This window comes from Chrysochloris asiatica, unplaced genomic scaffold (genome assembly GCF_000296735.1).
Source record: "Chrysochloris asiatica unplaced genomic scaffold, ChrAsi1.0 scaffold00100, whole genome shotgun sequence".
Classification (NCBI taxonomy): domain Eukaryota; kingdom Metazoa; phylum Chordata; class Mammalia; order Afrosoricida; family Chrysochloridae; genus Chrysochloris; species Chrysochloris asiatica.
This window is the reverse complement of record NW_006408618.1, coordinates 4,001,423-4,023,122: the sequence shown is the minus strand read 5'-3', so window position 1 is coordinate 4,023,122 and position 21,700 is coordinate 4,001,423. Positions and strand designations below refer to the sequence as shown.

Genomic DNA, 21,700 nt, shown 5'->3' with positions numbered 1-21,700 from the left:
AAGATGGATTGTGAGTGTTGGAAATGCAAGGGTAGATGTTCTGTAGCAAGGATAAGAGCCAAGAACGGGACCCCACCCAGAGAACCGGGGATGCTTGAGATGGAGACAGAGATGATGACATGGAGGGATGAAGTGGCTGGGGACTTTGGATCCAGAGAGGGAGAGGAACTGTGGGCCGAAGACTGAGGGGGAAGAAGGGGAGAGTGTAGAGCACAGGCTTCTAGGAGATGTCCTTTGGTCAGAAGACGATGCATGGAGGGGACTGGAACCATGGCAATGTAATGATATACGATGGAATGAATATGGAACTGAGGTTCTCTCATGTAAACTATCATATAACTCACAATAAAACATTAAAAAAAAGAGAGGCCATATGCATAAGAACACCCACATTTGCAGATAATACCCACTTGACCTGGCTTCAATGACTGGATGATCAGAGCTCAATTAGAAGAAAAAAGAAGAGGAAAAAAAACAGAGTAATCTGATACAATTTGATGAACTTGACCTACACCTACGAATGCAGTAACTCGAAAGAGGGTACAAATCTTTACAGCGAGGATCATTCCCACCCCCTCCATACACAGAGTAGACAGGGATGGTGAACTTGGACATTAGTTACCCAAATGGGGGTGGGGGGTTACAAAGGCAAGAAGTGACTGGCTTACAAGCTTTTAAGAGGGAACCTAGATCCAGAGGGCATGGAGGAAGATAGAATCTCCACTGAGTAGTATCCAATCTGTCTGGGCGGGGCTGATGAAAGGAGACAAGGATAGCACTCATGTGGCACAATAGTGAGTAATTGTTATCAGGAATGACTGCGAGGGTTGGAAATGTAAAGGTGGACATTTTGTAGCAAAAGGAGGGGAATGATTGACTTTGCAGTCCAGGAGCGGAGGTCCCTGGAACAATCATGGGAGAAGAGCGGAGTGCGAGACCCCAACCAGAGAAGCAGTGACACCAGAGATGGAGGCAGAGATGACGACGTGGAGAGATGGAGGGGTCTCTAGACCCAGAGAGGGAGAGGGACTGTGTGCTGACGACCAAGGGCAGGCTTGCAGGTTATACCTTTGGTTGGTTGATGATGCATGGAGGGAATTGTAACCATGGCAGTGAAATGATATATGATAGGACGAATGTAAAGCTAATGCTCTCCCATGTAAACTATCACATAACTCACAATAAAACATTAAAAAAAAAAAACGCAGTGGGATGGTAAAATCATCCAATCCCCACATTTGAGTTCCATATAGCCTATATAAGGAGCTCTGATAGCGCAGTGGTTATGAGTTGGGCTACCAACCTCAAGGTCTGCAGTTCAAAACTACCAGCTGTTCCATGGGGAAAAGAGGAGGCTTTCTGCTCCAGTAAAGATTTACAGCCTCAGAAACCCTGTGCAGGGTCACTATGAGTCGGAACCAACACCATTGTACTTAACAACAACAATCTAGTTATTTGGCGGGAATTACAAAGACTATGGCTAGAAGGGCTACACCAAGTATTTCAACTGCATCACAATGGATTATGTCACTTAATTTTCCCGACATCCCTAAAGTTAGGTTCTATTTTCAGATAAGGAAGCTAAATCTTAGATAGGTCAAATAACTCTCCCAAGGTTATATTGCCAGAGAGGTAGAGCTAGGGAGTTCAAACACACAAGATACCTGAATCCCAGGTATCATGCCTCTATCTGTATGTAGCTATGTTGTTAAGTGCCACTGAGTCAGCTCCAACTCACAGTGACCCTATAGACCACAGAATGAAACACTACCCATTCCTGTGCCATCCTCACAATTGTTGCTGTTTCAGCCCCTTGCTGCAGCCACTGTGTCAATCTCTCTCTTTGGAGATCTTCCTCTTTTTCTGCAGATGTTCTATAATACCAAGCATAATGTCCTTCTCCAGGGATTAATCCCTCCTGACCACACGCCCCAAGTGTGTGAGACAAAGTCTTATTTCTCAAAATAATGAGACGGACTGGCACAGTAGCAGCAACAATGGGCTACACATAGCAGCAATTGGGAGGATGGCTCAGGACTGGGCGGTATTTCGTTCCACTGTACATAGGATTGCTGTGGGTTGGAATGGACTTGACACACCTAACAAAAACAGCATCAAATCTGTTCTTGAAATAGTCTCTAAATTCAGGTGGGATCTTTCTGTGTGGGAGATCTAAAATGGATAAATGATTAGTCAAATGTTCTTTCTATTCTGATCTTTAGTAAGTACCTGCTCTTCAAGGAAGAGACTGTTATATCCTCTTTCTATTCCTATCACTTATTATAGTGTCTAGCACTGGTGGCACAATGGTTAAGTGATTGTCTGCTAACTGAAAGGCTAACAGTTCGAACCTACTCTGTGATTCCACAGAAGAGAGACCTGGCAATCTGCTCTCATAGAGTTTACAGCCTAGAAACCCCTATTCTACTCTGTCACTGAGTCACTATGAGTCATAATCAATGTGAGGGCACACAACAACAAAAGAATTGATACTCAATAGTCATCAAATAAATTAATCACTAAAGAAAATTATTTTTCAGAACCACTGGTCTTTTTACCAACCTATTATGGCTAACATGCCTCATCCTGGACGCCATCAAGACCTTATCCCAGCCACAATGCAATATATCATCACTATAGCCTTAGCGTAAACAAAACTCACTGATAACTATCCCATTATGACTAGTAGGTATCCTGGATTAAGCAGAAAAACAGCAAAAATATTTTTAACAAAACCGTACTTTTAGATCTGGTATAGTCACACACTAAGGAGCTCTGGTAGCATAGTGGTTACAAATTGGGCTGCGAACCACAAGGTCCATGGGAGAGAGATGAGACTATCTGCTTCCGTAAAGATTTACAGCCTTAGAAACCCTGTACAGGGTCACTATGAGTCGGAACCGACACCATGGCACATAACCACCACTACCATAGTCACACATTAAAATAAGAGATTCAATTCCACTAAACAAACATAAACTATTGAAGTCCTATTGACGTCACACTTTAAATTTTTTTTTATCCTTTTATCTGAAGAAAGATGCACAGAGTAACAAAAGCACATGAGAGACAAGATTCATCTTTGCACCCAGATAGTATCTTAGTACATAGACAACCACCAAAAATGCAAAATAGAGCTGTGTCCAAGTAGTCAGGCTTACCAAAATGACAAAAACCAACAAGTATGAGAGACAGAGACCCTCCATCCTGGCTTCTAAGGAGCAGTCTAGCTACACTTCTTCCAAGACCGATGCGTTTACTCTTCTAGCAGTCAATGGCACTTTTAATATTCACCGTAATTCAGAAGCATCGATTCTTCTACTTTCTTTCTTATTTATTGTTCAACTTTCACATACTATGAGGTGAATGAAAATACTATGACTTGGGTACCTTAGTCCTCAAACTTATATCATTGCTCTTGATCACTTTAAAGAGGTCTTGTGCAGCAGGTTTGCCTAATACGTCACCTGAGTTTTTGGCTACGCTTTCATGAGTTTTGATTGTGGATTCAAGCAAAATGAAGTCTTTGATGAACTGAACCTTTTCTCCATTTAATGTGATTTATTTATTGCTAAAATTGTGAGGATTTTTGTTTTCATTACATTAAGGTAAAATTTACACTGAAGGCTGTATTCTTTTAAGTCCTATTCACATTCAGCAAGCAAGGATATATCACCTGCATATCACGGATTGTTAATAAGTCTTCCTCCAACCCTGATGCCACGTTCATATAATCCATATCCTCTGATTATTTGCTCAGCATACAGACTGAGTAAGCATGGTGAAAGGCTACATCACTGGCACACACCTTTCCTGATTTTAAACCATTCAGTATTCCCTTGCTCTGTTCAAATGACTGTCTCTTGATTTATATGCAGGTTCCTCATGAGCACAATTAAGTGTTCTGGGATACCAATTCTTCACAATGTTGTTCATAGCTTGCCATGATTCACACAATCAAATGCTTTTGCATAGTCAAAAAAGCACAACTAGACACCTTTCTTGTATTCTTTGCTTTTAGCCAAGATCCATCTGAAATCAGCAATGATATTCACTAGTTCTACGTCCTCTTCTGAATCTGGCTTGAATTTCTGGCAGTTCCTTGTTGATGTACTGTTGGAACCATCTTTTAATTGTGTTCAGAAGATTTTACTTGCATGTGATTTTAAAGATGCAGTTTGATGTTTTCTGCACTCCACTGGGTCACCTCCCTTTGGAATGGGCACAAATACGGATCTCTTCAAATGATTGGTCAGGTAGCTTTATTCCAAATTTCTTGACATAAATAAGTGACCATCTCAAGTGCTACCTCAGTTTGTTGAAAGATTTCAATTTGTATTGTATCGATTCCTGGAGATCTGCTTTCGCCAGTTCCTTCAGCACAGCTTGATCTTCTTTCAGAACCACTGGTTCTGGATCATATACTACCTTGTGAAATAGTTTAACATAAACCATTTCTTTTTGATACAGTGACTCTGTATATTCATTATTTCCATCTTCTTTTGGTGTTTTCTGCATCATTCAATATTTTGCCCATGTTGCTATTTTGCTAAGTGCTGTCAAATCAGTTCTGACTCATAGTGACCCTGTATAGGATTTCCTAGAAATAGCTAGTGGGTTTGAACGCCAACTCTGTGGTTCAAATTGAACTTGCAGTCCAGTGCTTATCCTACAGTGCCACTCCTTCAATACGGCAAGTCAAGGCTTGAATTTTTTCTTCAGTTCTTTCAACTTGAGAAAAACTAAACATGTTCTCCCTTTTTGGTTTTCTAACGCCAGGTATTTGCATATTTCATTTTAATACTTGACTTTGTCTTTCAAGTTGCCCTTTGAAATTTTTTGTTCCGCTCTTTTACTTCCTCATTTCTCCCATTTGTTTTAGCATTTTCACCAGAGTCCTAGTGGGGTACTGCAGGTTAAAACGCTAGACTGCAGGGTCAGTTTGAACCGCAAGGGCAGCGATTCAGGTTCACCAGCCACTCCTTGGAAACCCTACAAAGGGTCGGCATGAGTCGGAACCAACTCAACAACATTAAACAACACTGGAGAGCAAGTTTCAAAGTCTCTTCTGACATCTATTTTAGACTTTTCCTTCTTTCTTACCTTTTTTTTTCTCATTAAACTTTGTTTTAATGGGTCTCAAAATTCTGTGACAAATTTTTGGTCATGTTGTTTCCATTCAAAAAGTACTGATTTTAAAAACTAATAACTTAAAACTGCCACACACACAAAAGAAACAAATGGTCCACATAACATTCCTTTCCTTCTGGAGGTTTTACAATGCATTGTTACCATTAACCAGTCTTTTACTATTAAACTTAAATGGCCAATTGAGACAAACAGTTCTGAGACCGTTCTTCCACCACTGATTAAGACTGGAGTGGCAGTTGTTAAAGGGAATATTCATTTAGCCTTCTGAGCTTTCTGAGCAGACTTGGTGACTTTGCCAGCTCCATCAGCCTTTTTGTCCACTGCCTTGATGACACCCACAGCAGCAGTCTGTCTCATGTCACGAACAGCAAAACGACCCAAAGGAGGGTAGTCTGAGAAGCTTTCAAGACACACAGGCTTGCCGGGAACCATGTCAACAATGGCAGCATCACCAGACTTCAAGAATTTGGGGCCATCTTCTAGCTTCTTACGAGACCGACGATCAATCTTCTCCTTGAGCTCAGCAAACTTGCAAGCAATGTGAGCTGTGTGACAATCCAGCACAGGTGCATATCCAGCACTGATTTGGCCTGGATGGTTCAGGATGATCACCTGTGCAGTGAAGCCAGCTGCTGCCATTGGTGGATCATTTTTGCTGGCACCAGCCACATTGTCACAGTGAACATCTCTGACAGAGACGTTCTTTACATTGAAGCCTACATTGTCCCCAGGCAGAGCTTTACTCAAAGCCTCATGGTGCATTTCAGCAGATTCTACTTCAGCGGTAACAGTGACGGGAACAAAGGTTACCACCATGCCTGGTTTGTGAACACCAGTCTCCACTCTGCCCACAGGGACAGTGCCAATACCACCAATTGTGTAGACATCCTGGAGAGGCAGACTCAGGGGCTTGTCAGTTGGACGAGTTGGTGGCAGGATGCAATCCAAAGCTTCAAGCAATGTGGTTCCACTGGCATTGCCATCCTTAAGAGTGACTTTTCATCCCTTGAACCAAGGCATGTTAGCACTTGGCTCCAGCATATTGTCACCGTTCCACCCAGAAACTGGCACAAATGCTACTGTGTCAGAGTTGTAGCCAATTTTCTTAATGTAGGTGCTGACTTCCTTCATCATTCCCTCATATCTCTTCTGGCTGTAGGGTGGCTCAGTGGAATCCATTTTATTAACACCAACAGTTAGCTGTTTCACACACAGTGTGTAAGCCAGAAGGGCATGCTCATGAGTCTGCCCATTCTTAGAGATACCAGCTTCAAATTCTCCATCAGCAGCAGCAACAATCAGGACCACACAGTCAGCCTATGAGGTTCCTATAATCATGTTTTTGATAAAGTCTCTGTCCTGGGCCATCAATGATGGTCACATAGTACTTGCTGGTCTCGAATTTCCACAAGGAGCTATGAATGGTGATACCTCGCTTATGTTCAGCTTTAAGTTTATCCAAGACCCAGGCATACTTGAAGGACCCCTTCCCCATTTCAGCAGCTTCCTTCTCAAAATTTTCGATGGTTCTTTTGTCGATTCCACCACATTTGTAGATCAGGTGACCAGTAGTGGTTGACCTGCCGGAGTTGACATGTTCAATAACGACAATGTTGATATGGGTCTTTTCATTTCCCATTGTGGTTTAGGTTTTGAGACGGTTTTCACCAACACCTGTATTCTGGCGGCAAACCCGTTGTGAAAAATTACCTTTCTTTTTGATGACCTTTTATTTTCTTCCTGTATGATGTTCTTTTTTTTTTTTAAGTTTTTATTGTGAATTGATTGATAGTTTACATGGTAGAACACCCGTTTTACACTCATCCTATTGTATTTTGTTTCATTGCAACGATTACAGTCCCCTCCATACATCACTGCATAATGTTCTCGATGTCCGTCCACAACTCTACTTGTCTTCAATCATTAGTGTCTAATGCATCAAATCTGTTCCTGAGATGGTCTCTAAATGCAGATGGAACATATTCAAGGTCATATTTTGGCTTTTGCAGATTTGTTTTCATATTCTTCAGCTCCAACCTGAAAATGCATATGAGCAATTGATGCTCTGTTCCACTGTCTGCCCCCGGCCTTGTTTTGGCTGATGGTATTGAGCTTTTCTGCCATCTCTTCCCACAGATGTACTTAATTTTGATTTCTGTGTTTTCCATCTGGTGAGGTCCATGTGTATAGTCATCTTTATGTGGTTGGAAAAGGTATTTGCAATGAACAAGTCATTAGTCTTGCAAAATTCTATCATGCACTCTTCAGCATCATTTCTATCACCTAGGTCATATTTTCCAACTACTGATCCTTCCTTTTTAAGGATCAGAAATTAGGGAGCTGCAAATCAAAATCACAATTAAATAACACCTCATCTCCATTAGAATGATGATGAGAAAAAGAAAAGCAAAATAATAGGCATCGGTGGTATTGCAAGAAAACTAGAACCCTCAATTCACTGCTTCTGGGTATGTATAATGGTACAACCACCTTGGAGAGCACTGTGGAATGTACACTCACAGTTACAACCCCACAACTATGGTCTCAGGTCTGGAGCTAAAGTAACTCTGTTTTCAGTCAAACAAGAGACAGGGGAGAATAATATTACGGAGGTGGGCATCCCTTAGAAAAACCAACCACTGGAAAACAAAAGGGCAGCATTTACCCATGTGCAAAGTTAAGAAAGATTAGGAAAGAAGAAGAAATGGAAATGGGAAAGACCGAGCGTAGGTAAAGATGCTATATCAATGACAATTAACGACATGAAACAAAATGTATACAAAATGACTGGAAAACGGATTTGCTCTGCAAGCCTTCACCCAACTCACAATAAAAAGTTACAAAAGAAAAAAAGCTGAGCACAGAATCACCATAAACCAAAAATAACCAAACCCACTGCCATCAAGTCACTTCCAACTTATAGCAAACCTAAGACCTAACAGGACTACCCATAGTGTGCCCCAGGATATAATATTTACAGAAGCTGGGTGTCACATCTGTTTTCCAGGGAGTGGCTAGTGGTTTCAAGCCACTGACCTTTCTCTTTAGAACTGGGCAAATAAAAAATACACAAACATAAGGAAAACATACATGTGCGCACACACACACACAATTCTAGGTATATACCCAGAAGAAGTGAAAGCAGAAATACAAAACAAATCCTACACACCAAAGTGCATTGCTTCACTTTTTACAACAACTAAAAGATTTCTACCCCACTCATCTATTAGTTTACCATACTGTGGTGGACTATGTGTTGCTGTGATAATAGAAGCTATGCCAATGGCATTTCAAATACCAGCAGGGTCATCCACAGTAGAGTTTCCAGACAAAGAACAGACTAGGAAAAAGGAATAGGTGGTCAATCTATACGTATTAGCCACTGAAAACCTTATGAATAGCGGTGAAACACTATCTAATACAGTGTCAGAATATGAGTTCTTTAAGTTGGACAGCACTTAAAATATTACTGGAAAAGAGCTGCCTCTTCAAAGTAGCTTCCTTAATGGCATAGATGGAACAAAGTTTTGGAGACCTTCACAATAAGGCATGACTCAAAATGAGAAGAAACAGCTGCTTTGTTATTGTTGCTAAGTGCCACAGAGTCAGTTCCAACTCACAGTGACCCTGTATAGGGTTCCTGAGGAGCATCTGGTAAATTTGAACCACAGACCTTACAGTACAAATCAACTTTGTGGTCCAGTACTTATCCTACAGCATCACATCAAATATCCAATTCTTAAAGAACCCGATATTGCCAGGAGGTCCTCCATCCAAGAACTAACCAGGCCTGACCCTACTTAGCTTCCAAGATCAAATGAGATTGGGTGCATTTAGAGTGATACGGCTTTAGACAATGAAGCAGCTGCAAACATCCATTAATAATCAGAATGTGAACTGTAAGGCATATGAATCTAGGAAAATTGGAAGTCATCAAAAATTAAAAGGAACACATAAAGATCAATATCCTAAGCACTGGTGAGCTGAAATGGATGAGTATTGGCCATTTTGAATTAATCATATGGTTTCCTATGCTGGCAATGAAAAATTCAAGAGGCATGTTGCCCTATTCGTCCTCAAAAATAACATTTCAAGAACTCGTTTGAAGTACAATGCTGTCTGATAGGAAAATATCTACCCCTACACAGACGACCTGTTAAAACCACTATTATTCAAATTTACACACCAACCACCAAAGTCAGTTATGAACAAACAGAATAATTCTACCAACTTCTTCAGTCTGAAATTGATCAAACATGCAATTAAAACTCGCTGATAGTTACTGGTGATTGGAATGTGAAAGTTGGAAACAAAGAGGAAGGATGGAGAGTTGGAAAATATGGCCTTGGTGATAGAAACGACACTGGAGATCTCATAATAAGAGTTTTCAAAGACGAATGACTTCTTCATTGCAAATAATTTTTTCAACAAATAAATGGCAACTATAAATATGGACCTTGCCCAATGGAATATACAGGAATCAGATGACTACATCTGTGGGAAGAGATGATAGAAAAAGCCCTGTACCATCAGCCAAAACAAGGCCAGGCAGGGGTCAACTATAAAACAGACCGCCAATTGATCACATGCAAGTTCAGGTTAAAGCTTAAGATAATTAAAAGAAGTCCTTGAAAGCCAAAATATGGCCTGTAATATATGCCACCTGAATTTACAGACCACCCTACGAAGAGATTTGACACACTGAACACTAATGACAAAAGACCAAATGAATTGTGGCATGGCATCAAAAAACATTATACATGAAGAAAGCAATTAAAGACAGTAAAGAAAGAAAACACCAAAGTGGATGTTAGAAGGAACTCTGAAACTTTTTCTTAAACATATACTAGTTAAAGTGAATAGAAGAAACAATGAAGTAAAGGAGCTGAACCAAAAATTTCAAAGAACAGTTCTAGAAAACAATTAGTATATTGAAATGTGCAAAGACCTGGGGTTAGAAAACCAAGAGGGAAGAACACACTCTGTATTTTTTAAGATAAAGGAACTGAAGAAAACATTCTAGTCTTGAACTGAAACACTGACGGATTCTATAGGCAATATATTAAATGATGCACAAAGCATCAAAAGAAGATGGAAGAATACAGAGTCACTGTACCAAAAAGAATTAGTCAACATTCAATCAATTTAGGAGATAGCATGTGATTAAGAACCAATGGTACTGAAGGAAGAAGCCCACGCTACAGGAAAAGCATTAGTGAAAAACAAGACTCCAGGAATTAATGAAATACAAATTGAAATATTTCAACAACCTGATGAAGTGCTGGAAGCACTCATTAATCGACACCATGAAATTTGGAAGAGATCTATATTTGCACCCATTGCAAAGAAACTCTACATAATATGGAAATTATTGAACCATATCATTAATATCACATGCAAGTAAAATTTTGCTGAAGATAATTCAAAGACAGATGCAGCAACACATTGGCAGGGAGCTGCCAGAAATTCAAGCTGAATTCAGAATAGTTAATGAAACAAGGAATACATCGCTGCTGACATCATATAAATCTTGGTTGAAAGCAGACAAAATCACAAAGATAATTACTTGTGTTTTATTGATATGCAAAGGCATTTGACTGTGTGGATCATAACAAACTATGAATAACATTGTGAAAAATGGCAATTCCATAAATGTTAATTGTACTCATGAGGAATCTGTACATAAACCAAGAAGAAGCCATTAGAACAGAACAAGTGAATACTGCACAATTTAAAAGAAAGGTGTATATCAAGGTTGTATTTTATTCAATCTGTTTGATGAGCAAATAATTTGAGAAGATGGACTATATGAAGAAGAATGTGGCATCAGCATTGGAGGAAGGCTCATTAACAACCTTTGTTATGCATATGACACAACCTAGCTTGCAGAAAGGAAAGACTTGAAGCACTTACTGATGAAGATTAAAGAATACACCTTTTGTATGGATTACAGCTCAATATAAAGAAAAAAAAAAAAAATCCTCACAACTGGACTAATATCCATAAGCAACATCAAGATAAATGGAGAAAAAAATTAAGTTGTCAAGGATTTTACTTTACTTGGATCCACAATCAATGCTCATGGAAACAGCAGTCTAGAAATCAAATGAGGTAATACACTGGGGAAATTCTGGTGAAAAAGGCCTTTTTAAAGTGTTAAAGAGCAAAGATAGCATTTTGAGGATTAAGGTGTGCCTGGCCCAAGCCATGGTATTTTCATCTACTTCATATGCATTTAAAAGCTGGACAATTAACAAGGAAGACAGGAGAAGAATTGGCTCCTTTGAATTATGATGTTGGTGAGGATTACTGAAAGAATCATAGATGGCCAGAAGAGCAAATAAATTTGCCTTGGAAGAAGTAGTCATAATGCCCCTTAGGAGCAAGAAACTCACATAATTCTGGACATGAAAATAGTGTTTTACTTGTACTTGTAATTTTCTTAAGCATTATTATCTGGTATACATTCCTCTCCATCTTATTGTCTACACCCTATACTGCATAATACTAATCTACATTAGACAAAAAATAGTTAAGATAGCAGGCCTGAGACTGCCTGTCCTTAGATGGGGCAGCTTACAACGTTAGCCCCTGGGTTGGTGCCTTGGAACTTAGCTGGTAAACAGTTCCCTACACTGATTAAAAATCAAACTTCTCTAAAAGAGTGGCTCACTGTGCTAAGCTATTTGTACAAACAATACAAGGGGAGGTATTAAAAGTTTGCGGAAAATGGAATTAAAAGATACTGGAATTTTTCCACAAACTGTTTGAAGTCCTCTCAAGAATCCATGCTGAACACATGTTTTCCTGCTGGAGTGCATGTTGTCAATCAGACAGGTGCTACGTGTCTACATGAGCAACACGTGCTGAAACCATGGACCCCTACACTCAGTCAGGCCTCCACAGTAGACAGCATCTGATACGTTTCTACAACACACTGCTGAAGGAATTAAGCATGGCCTGTGTGACTCTAGTGAGAGAGGATTCTAGCAAGTGTTTAACTTGATTCCCTCTTTGCTATAGTAAATCTGTGAATATGACTAAATGAGGACATTTCAAAAGGTTCATGGGAAAATTCCAGTATCTTCTAATTCCATTTTCCTCACACTTTTTGAAGCTCCCTCATATGAACTGCAAGGTCGGTGGTTCAAGCTCACCAGCTGCTCCTTGGAAATCCTCAACAGGGTCGCCACAGGTCAGAATCAACTCTACGGCACTTAACAACAATAACAACATATGCTGAGGCCTCTGCCTTTCTAATGAATCACCAAACCTGAAGGTGGTATTAGGGACCCCAAACACACTGCAAACCCCTTTGTCTGAACCGTTATTTGTCATTTATCCTCAGTGATGGCATCTATCTTATTCAGAAAATGTAAGCTTTTATATACTAAAATGTAACTATCATTTCCTTTATGCCTTGATATCTGCACCTTACTTTAGAAATCATTTCCTAAGCTGACAACCAAAAAAATATTCTCGAAATTGTCTTTTCATGAGTTTATTGTTCACATTTAAATATCTGATTGATAGGAATACTTTTTGTGTAAATTATAAAGGATATCATTATATTTTATCCCACTCAAATAAATGTTTTAACACTACTGAATATCTATCATTTCTCCAGTGATCTGTGAAGCCAATTCTGTCACACACCAAATTCCCACATATACATGGGTCTGTTTCAGATAGCCAGTTCCAGTGACTCACTTCTATTACAATCAATAATACATGGGATTAATCATCATAACTCTGTAATATATTTAATAGCTGATGCGCTTTTTTTCCCAAAAAATTATCTTAGATACCCATGTGCCTCTACTTGTCCTGACATATTTTAGACTCACGTATAGAAATAATTGAAAATTATTTATATGAAATTGTCACTCAAATAACAGATTAATTTAAGAGCTAAGTCTTTTCAAGCTGAATATTATCTCTATGAATAAATATGGTATTTCTCACCATCTATTCAAGTCTTCTTTCATTTCCTTTACTAACATCTAAATTTTCTTATTCAAATTTCACATAAATTTTTGCTCCTTCCTTGATATCTACTGTCTTTGTTGGTACTGTGAATAGAATCTGTATCTCTTATTATTGCTGCTATCCTAGCTGAAAGTCCTTAAAATCTAATAGTCCATTTACTAAAATATTTTATAAATTGTAGCAACTTTTTCTTTTTCTAATTATCATATCTCATTTTTTCCTTATCTTTTTTTTTTTTAGCTTTTTATTGTGAATTGAGTAAAGGTTTACAGATAAGATCATCAGTTTTACATTCAACAAATCATACACTTTGTTTCTTCTTAATTATTGCAATCCCTTCCACTTCCTCCCGGTGGTTCCCTTTTCCATTCTCTTCTCCTTCCCACCCCTTCTGAACTTTGTTCTTGGGTAAATGTTGCCCTTTTGATTTTGAGCGGTTGGACATTACATCCTGTCACCTTTCATTGCCTGAATTCACCAAGCAATGCATCTGAAATTTCAAGATAAAATTTTAAAAAAAGGATTTTTACAGATATTATTTGTCTAGTTAAGTAAGTTTCCTTCTCTTTTCAGTCTTCCAACAACTTTGTGTATGATGCGTGTGTGTGGGGGGGGGGGGGTTATAATAGATGCTGATTTTTATGTAATGCTGGTTCTATATCTATTAATATAATACGTATTTTCCTCTTTTGACCTCTTCCTATGGTAAATCATACCAATAGTTTGCTAATACTGAATCATCCGTGCCAAAGTAGACATTATGATACATTACCTACACATAGGGAATTGCATGGTTGCTACTTACTAGTAACTACTCTAATCCAATTAGGATAAGCCATCCTCTTGGGCTCAGTGACTTACTGAGAGGCAGGAATGTGATATAAATCTAAGCCTGTCCATTCATGCCAATTCTCAGATGACCAGGAAATTGCTCAGTTGGTCCTATCAGAGCAAACCTCAGAACATTAGTTCAATGAGTAAAAGAATAAAGTCACCCTCACTGCTACCAGGGTAAACAAAACACCTTACCTTACCTACCCATTTCTGCTGATAGCCACCTTAATAATCTGGAAGGAAACTAAGTGAGGATTAAACTGATACAGAAAAGGTCAGAGCGGAGTAATTTATATAGGAATATAGACAGAGTCTAGATCGAGTTGGGCTTGGTTTTGTTTTTCTTGCACCCAAAGGCATCTTGACTTATAAATTGGTATTCCAGGTACAAATTTGACTCATGCATGAAGTTATTTCTTTGAAAACAATGACAGAGTTGAAATGCTATTTTACTTTGCATTTTCAACAATTATAACTTGAAATACATATAATCCAACTGACTAAAAAGGCACATTGTATTAAAGACTATGTCCATCTCACTATTCTCTAATACTCAAAAAATCCAGTAATTTGTCTAGTAGGTATTCACTAAGAATCTACTATGTCCCAAGCATGTGGTAAAATAGGGACCCAGATATATGTTCTATCATCTAAGAACAATGAGACTGATTTTTAGGACAGAAATTTAAGACAAAAAACAGAAACTCTCAACCATAACTGAAAGGCTTGAAGTCTCAATCTGAGAAAACACAGCTAATAGGATTTTCTCATTTTAATCTTAAAATTATTATTAACATTTCATCCCATTTCTCTCGTGGCTTCTAAAAGTACAGTATAGTACCTGTATTAGATGGATCCAAAATTAAATGAAGAGATGGCTTATTTGTTTGGTTGGCTGAAATGTCTCCAAATGAATGGTCCGAAATTTCACTGGATATCTGGCCACCAACAAGATTACTTTGCCCTTTTTCAGAATCTCTCAAAATCTCTTCCATGGCTTTTTCCAACTGCTCATCACCATTAGAAGCTACCTATAAACAAAGCAAGACAATGTTGTTTGATCCTACCATGGTTCTGTAGCTTACTTTTATGAAATGATTTCTTTTCTCTAAGCATTTAAAATAATCTAAATATGTAAACTTAAATATAGGTACTGAATAACGAAAATGTTTACAGTTGCATCTAATTTCACATAGAAATAATACATTAAAGAGCCCTGGTGGTGGTGGGGTAAGTGCTTGGCTGTTAACCAAAAGTTGGCTGTTCAAACCCACCAGCTACTCCACAGAAGTAAAACATGGCAGTCTGCTGCCATAAGGATTCACAGCCTTAGCATCCTTGTTCTATAGGATCATAATGAGTTGGAATCAACTCAACTGCAGTGGGAACAGCACACTAAAATCCTGCATTATAAAACTAACTAAATTAGAGGAGAATTATTTGATTCACAACTAACAGTTTCTAACTACACTGGAACTAAGATCTTATTTACAAAGATTTCTTTTTCTTTTTAAATTTTAAGAGCATATCCTAAAAATCAAATAACTTTAAATTAATGCCCTTATAAGGAAAGAAAATATATTTTAAAAAGACAGTTGCTATTCTGAATATCATTTAAAGGTCCTATTTCTTGTTATAATAACTCAAACATATTTCAGATTTCTTCAAAATTATTTGAACTAGCTGCCAAGAAGAGTATTGCTAGTTTTGTTAAATTCAAGCTGACTCATCTTTTTCTTAAAGCAGGCATAAACCCTAAGTAAATAAATTATGTTTTAAACACAATGATTCTAAAATACAGGTATCTAAATATAAAGCCACCTATCATTTGCATGAAATAATGAAAGATATTCTTGACATCATGTAAAGAGACTATTTAATATGATTTTCCTAATATGTTTTATTAAACTGGTATCTTGTTTCTTTAATAGCTAACATTGCATAAAAACTACTGATCATCTGTAGCACTTTTGGCTACTTTTTTTTATTCCTGTTCTAAAACCAAAACCACACTCACTCAATTCTGATTCACAGAAACCTCTTAAGACAGGGTAGAATTACCCCAAAGTGTTTCTAAGGCTATAAACCTTTACAGGGTGACCTGGTGTGGCACTGTAGGATAAGCACTTGACCACCAGGAGTTGAAACTCAACACCCGCTCCTTGGAAACCCTATACAGGGTAGCTATGAGACAGAAGCAAGTCAACAGTAATTAACAACAATAACAAATCTTTAGGGAAACAGATGGCCACATCTTTCTTCCACAAAGCAGCTGGTGGTTTCAAACTGCTGACTTTTCAGTTAGCAGCTGAGTGATTTCACCACTGTCCCACCAGGGCCCCATTCCTGTTCTAGGCAGTGGTTATTCAATTCTCCTGCACATAGGCCTGGATTTGATTTTTAGTTCCTTTTCTTTGACTGAGGAAAGACAAGATAAAAACTAAAAGAAAAGGGATACCATATCCAATAAAAATTCAACTGCTAAAAATGTGTTATCATATACTTTAAAAAGATTCAGTCATGGCAACTGTTAAATCACAGAAAAATGTTACCAGCTAATTTAAAACACCAAAACCATAAAGAAAAAAGCATCTGAAATGAAAGTGAAACACAACTATCTATGTACTTAACATCTAAAATCCGGAAATAATAGACACCCCCAAAAATTCAGATAAATTAAGCTTACATAAGATTTAATCATTAAATCTAATTTGCCAATTTTCTCTCCTTTATACTTCTTCTTTCTGAAATAACCAAAAGCAAAAAAAAAGAAAATGAAAAACCTGGAAAAACCCACAAACCAAGTAATTAGCCCCTGGTTCTATTCTCAAGATCGGTCCGTATTAGAGAAAATACACATCTCCTAAAACAGTTCAACTAGTTTAAAAAAAAAAAAAAAAAAAACATTAAAAACAATACTTGAGGAAAAGAGAACAAAATACCTTCAGTTGAGGTTTTTCATCATCTTTTGTAGAAGTATCATGCGCATGCTGAGGAACAAAAACAAATTCTTCACTGTTCAGTGTAGCCACAGAATCAGACGACCCACTAACCTTCTGTAATGGGTCTCTGACCTCCATTTCAGTTCTGCAAACTCCTCTTCCCACATCCACCTGGTCAAAGCTATACAAATTAAAAAAAAAAAAAAAAGATTTAAAAACTTGAACTAATACACACCTGATCAATCCTCAGCATTTGAAAAAGGTTTCATGTGAAAACAAATCCTACAATCTAGAAAATGATCTCAAATCTAGGAAGGCTTGCTGTTGGACTGTGGTACAGAATAGAAGTGTACTCTTTTCGCCCTGAGTTGCCAGACTAAAAGCACCGTATTGTTCCCTGAAAAACAACACAAAGCCTGGCCATGACTCAATTAAACAGATTTACTTGTGTTTATTTGACTCTATATTTCTCCTAGAAATAGTTCTTGTTTTTGTTTTTCAATAAGCAGAGGAAATAATTAAGCATTTATTGCTAAAAATACACACAACAAAAATGTATTCATTGAGATTACTTTATTAATTAAACCTAAATGTTTTTTAAAATCTTATCCCCTCCTGAAGACCAAGTCCTGCACCTTGAAACATTTGTTCTGGATTATAGTGGTTGACTAAGTGATATGACGATCCAACACCCTTTTCCATACGCACTACTACTTAACCTACATCAAAATGAAAACGCAAAAAGTTTTCACACTGTAGAAATGTTTGAGCAATCAAACACAGAATCAAAAGTTCTGTCTTCTGGACTCACTTCTCATTCACAATAACACTATCATTTCCAGAAACCACAAAGTGTTCTTAACTGAGCACACACACTCAATTTACCAAGCACATGCTCATCATTAGGAGGGCATGTGTGACCAATGCAGGCATGGTACCTGCTCTGCCAGAGCTTAGAGTGTAAAAACAAGCAAATAATTTTAAATATCTATAAATGCTATGAAGGAACTAAAACAGGCTAATGGTGTGGCGCTGTGGGTTTATACGCCAGACTGCAAAAGCCATTTGAACTGCAAGGTCGGTGGTTCAAGCTCACTAGCTGCTCCTTGGAAACCCTATACAGGGTTGCTATGGGTTGGAATCGACTCAACGGTACTTAACAACAACAATGTAATAAAGAGTAGGTGTGGGAAGCACAGGGACAACTTTAAGTAAGGTGATAGCAAAAGATTCTACAAGGGAAATACTTGTGGTAAAATCTGAAAAAGCCATATATTAAAAAATAAGTTCATGAGCAAAGGGATTATGTGACAAGGGGCAGGGCAAGCAGGCTTGGGGTAAAGAATGCCAGACCTTGGCAAACTAATAGGTCAATTGATCCATGTCTTAAATCTCCACAGAAAAGCTCTCTCCTTTCCTTCTTCAAAGTAGGTGGTTTAATGGGGTTGGTTTTCCATTGCTGCAAAAAAAAAATGGTTGTAGTATCATGTTTTGCCACTAAGTGGCACTAGAGCCCTGTGTTGTTAAGTGCCTATCAGTTGATTCTGACACACAGCAACCCAGTATAGGAGGTTTCCAGGAGCAGCTGGTGGGTTAGCAGTCCAGTGCTTATCCTACAGTGCCACACCAGGTCTCCATATACCATGGCAAAACAATTATTAACTTCCAGCTTCAAGTAACACTGTAAAAAAAATAACTTTCCAACCTGATTTATAAATAAAAATTCTAAGAAAATCAAAATAAAATATAATTATACTCCTAAGCATCCTGGTATGGTGCTGTAGGATAAGCACTCGACCTCAAGGTTGATTTGAACCTCAAGATCAACAGTTCAAACTCACCAGCTGCTCCTCAGAAACCCTATACAGGGTCGCTGAGTTGAAACTGAGACGTTACTTAATCAACAACAAACCAATATAATTAGCTTGTTGTTGTTTTTATGTGCTATTGAATCGGTACTGACTCAGTGACCCTGTGCACAATAGAATGGAACACTGTCCGGTCCTGAACCAACCTCATAATCATTGCTAGGTTTGAGCCCATTACTACTGCCACTGTGCCAATATGTAATTAGCTAACTGCCCTCTATTTCTTTAGGATATGTTAATGATATATTCTTTAAGATATGTTCTTTAGGCTTTCATTTTTAAAGCCCTTCAAGCACATACATCTGTCCTCTGAAAGTTTTTGTTACTTTGCATATTAGAGGATTCTGAAGATGCAGTATGTGTTGGAAGTCATGTCTGTGGCCTTCCAGCTGCACCATGATGGTTTGTCAAGACATCACTCAGTCATTCATGCTGTTCTTCCTACATCCAACCCTTTTCCAAGTCGTTCTTGAACTCCTACTCCGGTTTTAAAGATAGAAATCGCCCAATCTTTCATTCAATCCCTTCCACACTCTCTAAGTAATACCTCTCATTGCCATGGATTTAAATGCCATCTAAATACTGACAACCTTCCAAATTCCCATCCCAGCCCTAATGTCTTCTGAATTCTTGATTTGAAATTTAACTCTATTGGATATTTCCACTTGGGAGTCTTGGAAGTATCTTAAACAAAATATGACCAAAATGGAACTACTACTGTCTCATCAAATTCTGTTCCTCATCCAGATTTCCTGTTTCAGTAAACAGGACCATCTCCTACCAAGGTGCTCAAAAACAGAAACCTGTATCTCATCCTTGCTTGATTCATTATCACTTCCTCATTTCTCACATCTGCAAGTCATGCCAGCCCCATCAGCAGCCTCACTCCACCCATTTTTTTTTTCATCTCTACTACTACCACCCCAGATCAAGCCTCCAAACTCATCTCCTATCCCTGGTCTTCTCCCCTCAAATCTACTCTTCATAGAGCTGCCAAAGAAATCTCAGGAAATAAAATGAAGTGCATTCAACAACTCCAGACTAGAACAGTTTCAAAACAATTCAAATGAAAGTCAAACTTCTTTCCAGAACTTACAAGGTCCAATACACCCTTGCCCTGTGACTTTCTCCTTAATACTCCAAGAAAATGTAACAATCTTAACAAAAATATGCACTTAACAAAAGAGCTCAAAGTACATGACAGAACTGAAAGGGGAAATAAACACATCTACTGTTATAACTGGAGACTTCAGCACCCCTCTTTAAAGTGTTCAAGAACAAAAATACCAGTATGAGGACTAAGGTGAGCCTGATCCAAACCATATATTATACATGTGGAGTCCTAGTTTTGAACCACAAAATCGGCAGTTCAAACTCACCAGCTGTTCCCCCAGAAACCCTATACAGCGCCATTATGAGTCGAACCAACCTGACAGCACTTAACAACAATATATGCATGTGAAAGTTGGGCAATGAAAAAGGAAGACTGTAGAAGAATTGATACATTTGAGTAATGGTGTTAGAGAATACTGAAAGTACCATAGTCTGTGCAGTTAGAATGCTCCTTAAAAGTCAGGATGATGAGACTTTGTCTCTAATATTTAGGACATATGATCAGGAGTGACCAGTCCCTGGAAAAGGACATTTTGCTTCATAAATTTGAGGGTAAGCAAAAAAGAGGAAGATCCCCAATGCGATGGCTTGGCAAGGAGGCAGCAGAAAGAGACTCAAGCATAACAACAATTGTGAAGTGACACAGGACCAGGAAGTGTTTCATTCTGTTGTGCATATGGTCACTATGAGTCAACAATACATAAGCAATGAAGAACTGGAATTTGAAATTTTAAAAGGGCAACCAAAAAAAAAAAAAAAATCTAAAAAAATGTGAAAATGAAAAGCTACAAAGCAATGATAAAAGAAATTAAAGAAGATGTAAATAAATGAGAGATATTCAGTGTTCGTGGATTAGAAGTCAATATTGTTAAGATGTCAATTCTTCCCAATGTGATTTACAGATTCAATCCAATGCTATATAAAATCTCAGCAAGCTATTTAGTAGACAATGACAAACTGACTCTAAAATTTTGTGCAAAGACAAAAGATCCAAAGTAGTGAACAAAATACTAAAGAACAACAAAGTAGATAAACTCATACAACCTGATTCCAGGTCTTACTGTTAAACTATAATAACGAAGAGAGGGTATTCTTTGCAAAAGAATACACACACAGATCGTGTTAGTTAATTTTATCTTTCAACTTGGCTTGGCTATGATTCTCAGTGGTTTGGTCAGACACCAGATTAGTTACTGCTCCACAATGTAATGGAATGAAAAGCAATATCAATATAATCACCTCCCATGATGCGATCTGATGTGATCAACCAATCAATTGCAAGTGATGCATCCTTGAGGATGTGGTATAGCTCTAAAATATTAAGAGAGTTTCTGGCAGAGCTTGTTTTCTCTCTCAGACTTACACTCTTCTCATCACCTGACCTCTAGATATTCGAACTTAAACCTAAAGATGTCTCCAGCCTGTCACTTGACATGCAGATTTCAGAATCACATGGCCTCCACTATAAGTAGGAATCAACTCGATGGCCTTTAACAATGGTAGCAGCTCCCACAATCCCATGAGCCAACAGAGGTATTTGGAATGCCACCAGGCCTACAAATTTAGAACTTGGAAACCCCATAATCACAAACTGTGTGTACCATTTGCTTGAACTATATAAATGTATCCCTATCTTTACATACATACATACACACACACATAGACAGACATACATATCCCTAGTGGTAAAGTGGACTTCACATTGGGCTGCAAACAGCAAGGTCAGCAGTTTGAAAGTTAGAATCCATCAGCCACTCCATATATAAATAAATGGAATGAAAAAATACTTTTATATTATCTTAT

General features: G+C 38.1%; 1 protein-coding gene across 3 annotated transcripts in view; it reads right to left on the bottom strand.

Annotated features, from left to right (window-relative positions):
- RABGAP1L (RAB GTPase activating protein 1-like) overlaps positions 1 to 21,700 on the bottom strand; it is a 958,953-nt gene that overhangs the window by 857,528 nt on the left and 79,725 nt on the right. The window contains exons 2-3 of one of the 3 annotated variants that reach the window (XM_006867062.1): positions 16,917 to 17,087; positions 14,816 to 15,005 (exon numbers count right to left, since the gene is read on the bottom strand). In XM_006867062.1, coding sequence (XP_006867124.1) covers positions 14,816 to 15,005; positions 16,917 to 17,087 — 361 coding nt within the window. Of the gene's footprint in view, positions 1 to 14,815; positions 15,006 to 16,916; positions 17,089 to 21,700 lie in introns of those variants that run through there. The other 2 variants (XM_006867063.1, XM_006867061.1) reach the window with 2 other exon arrangements.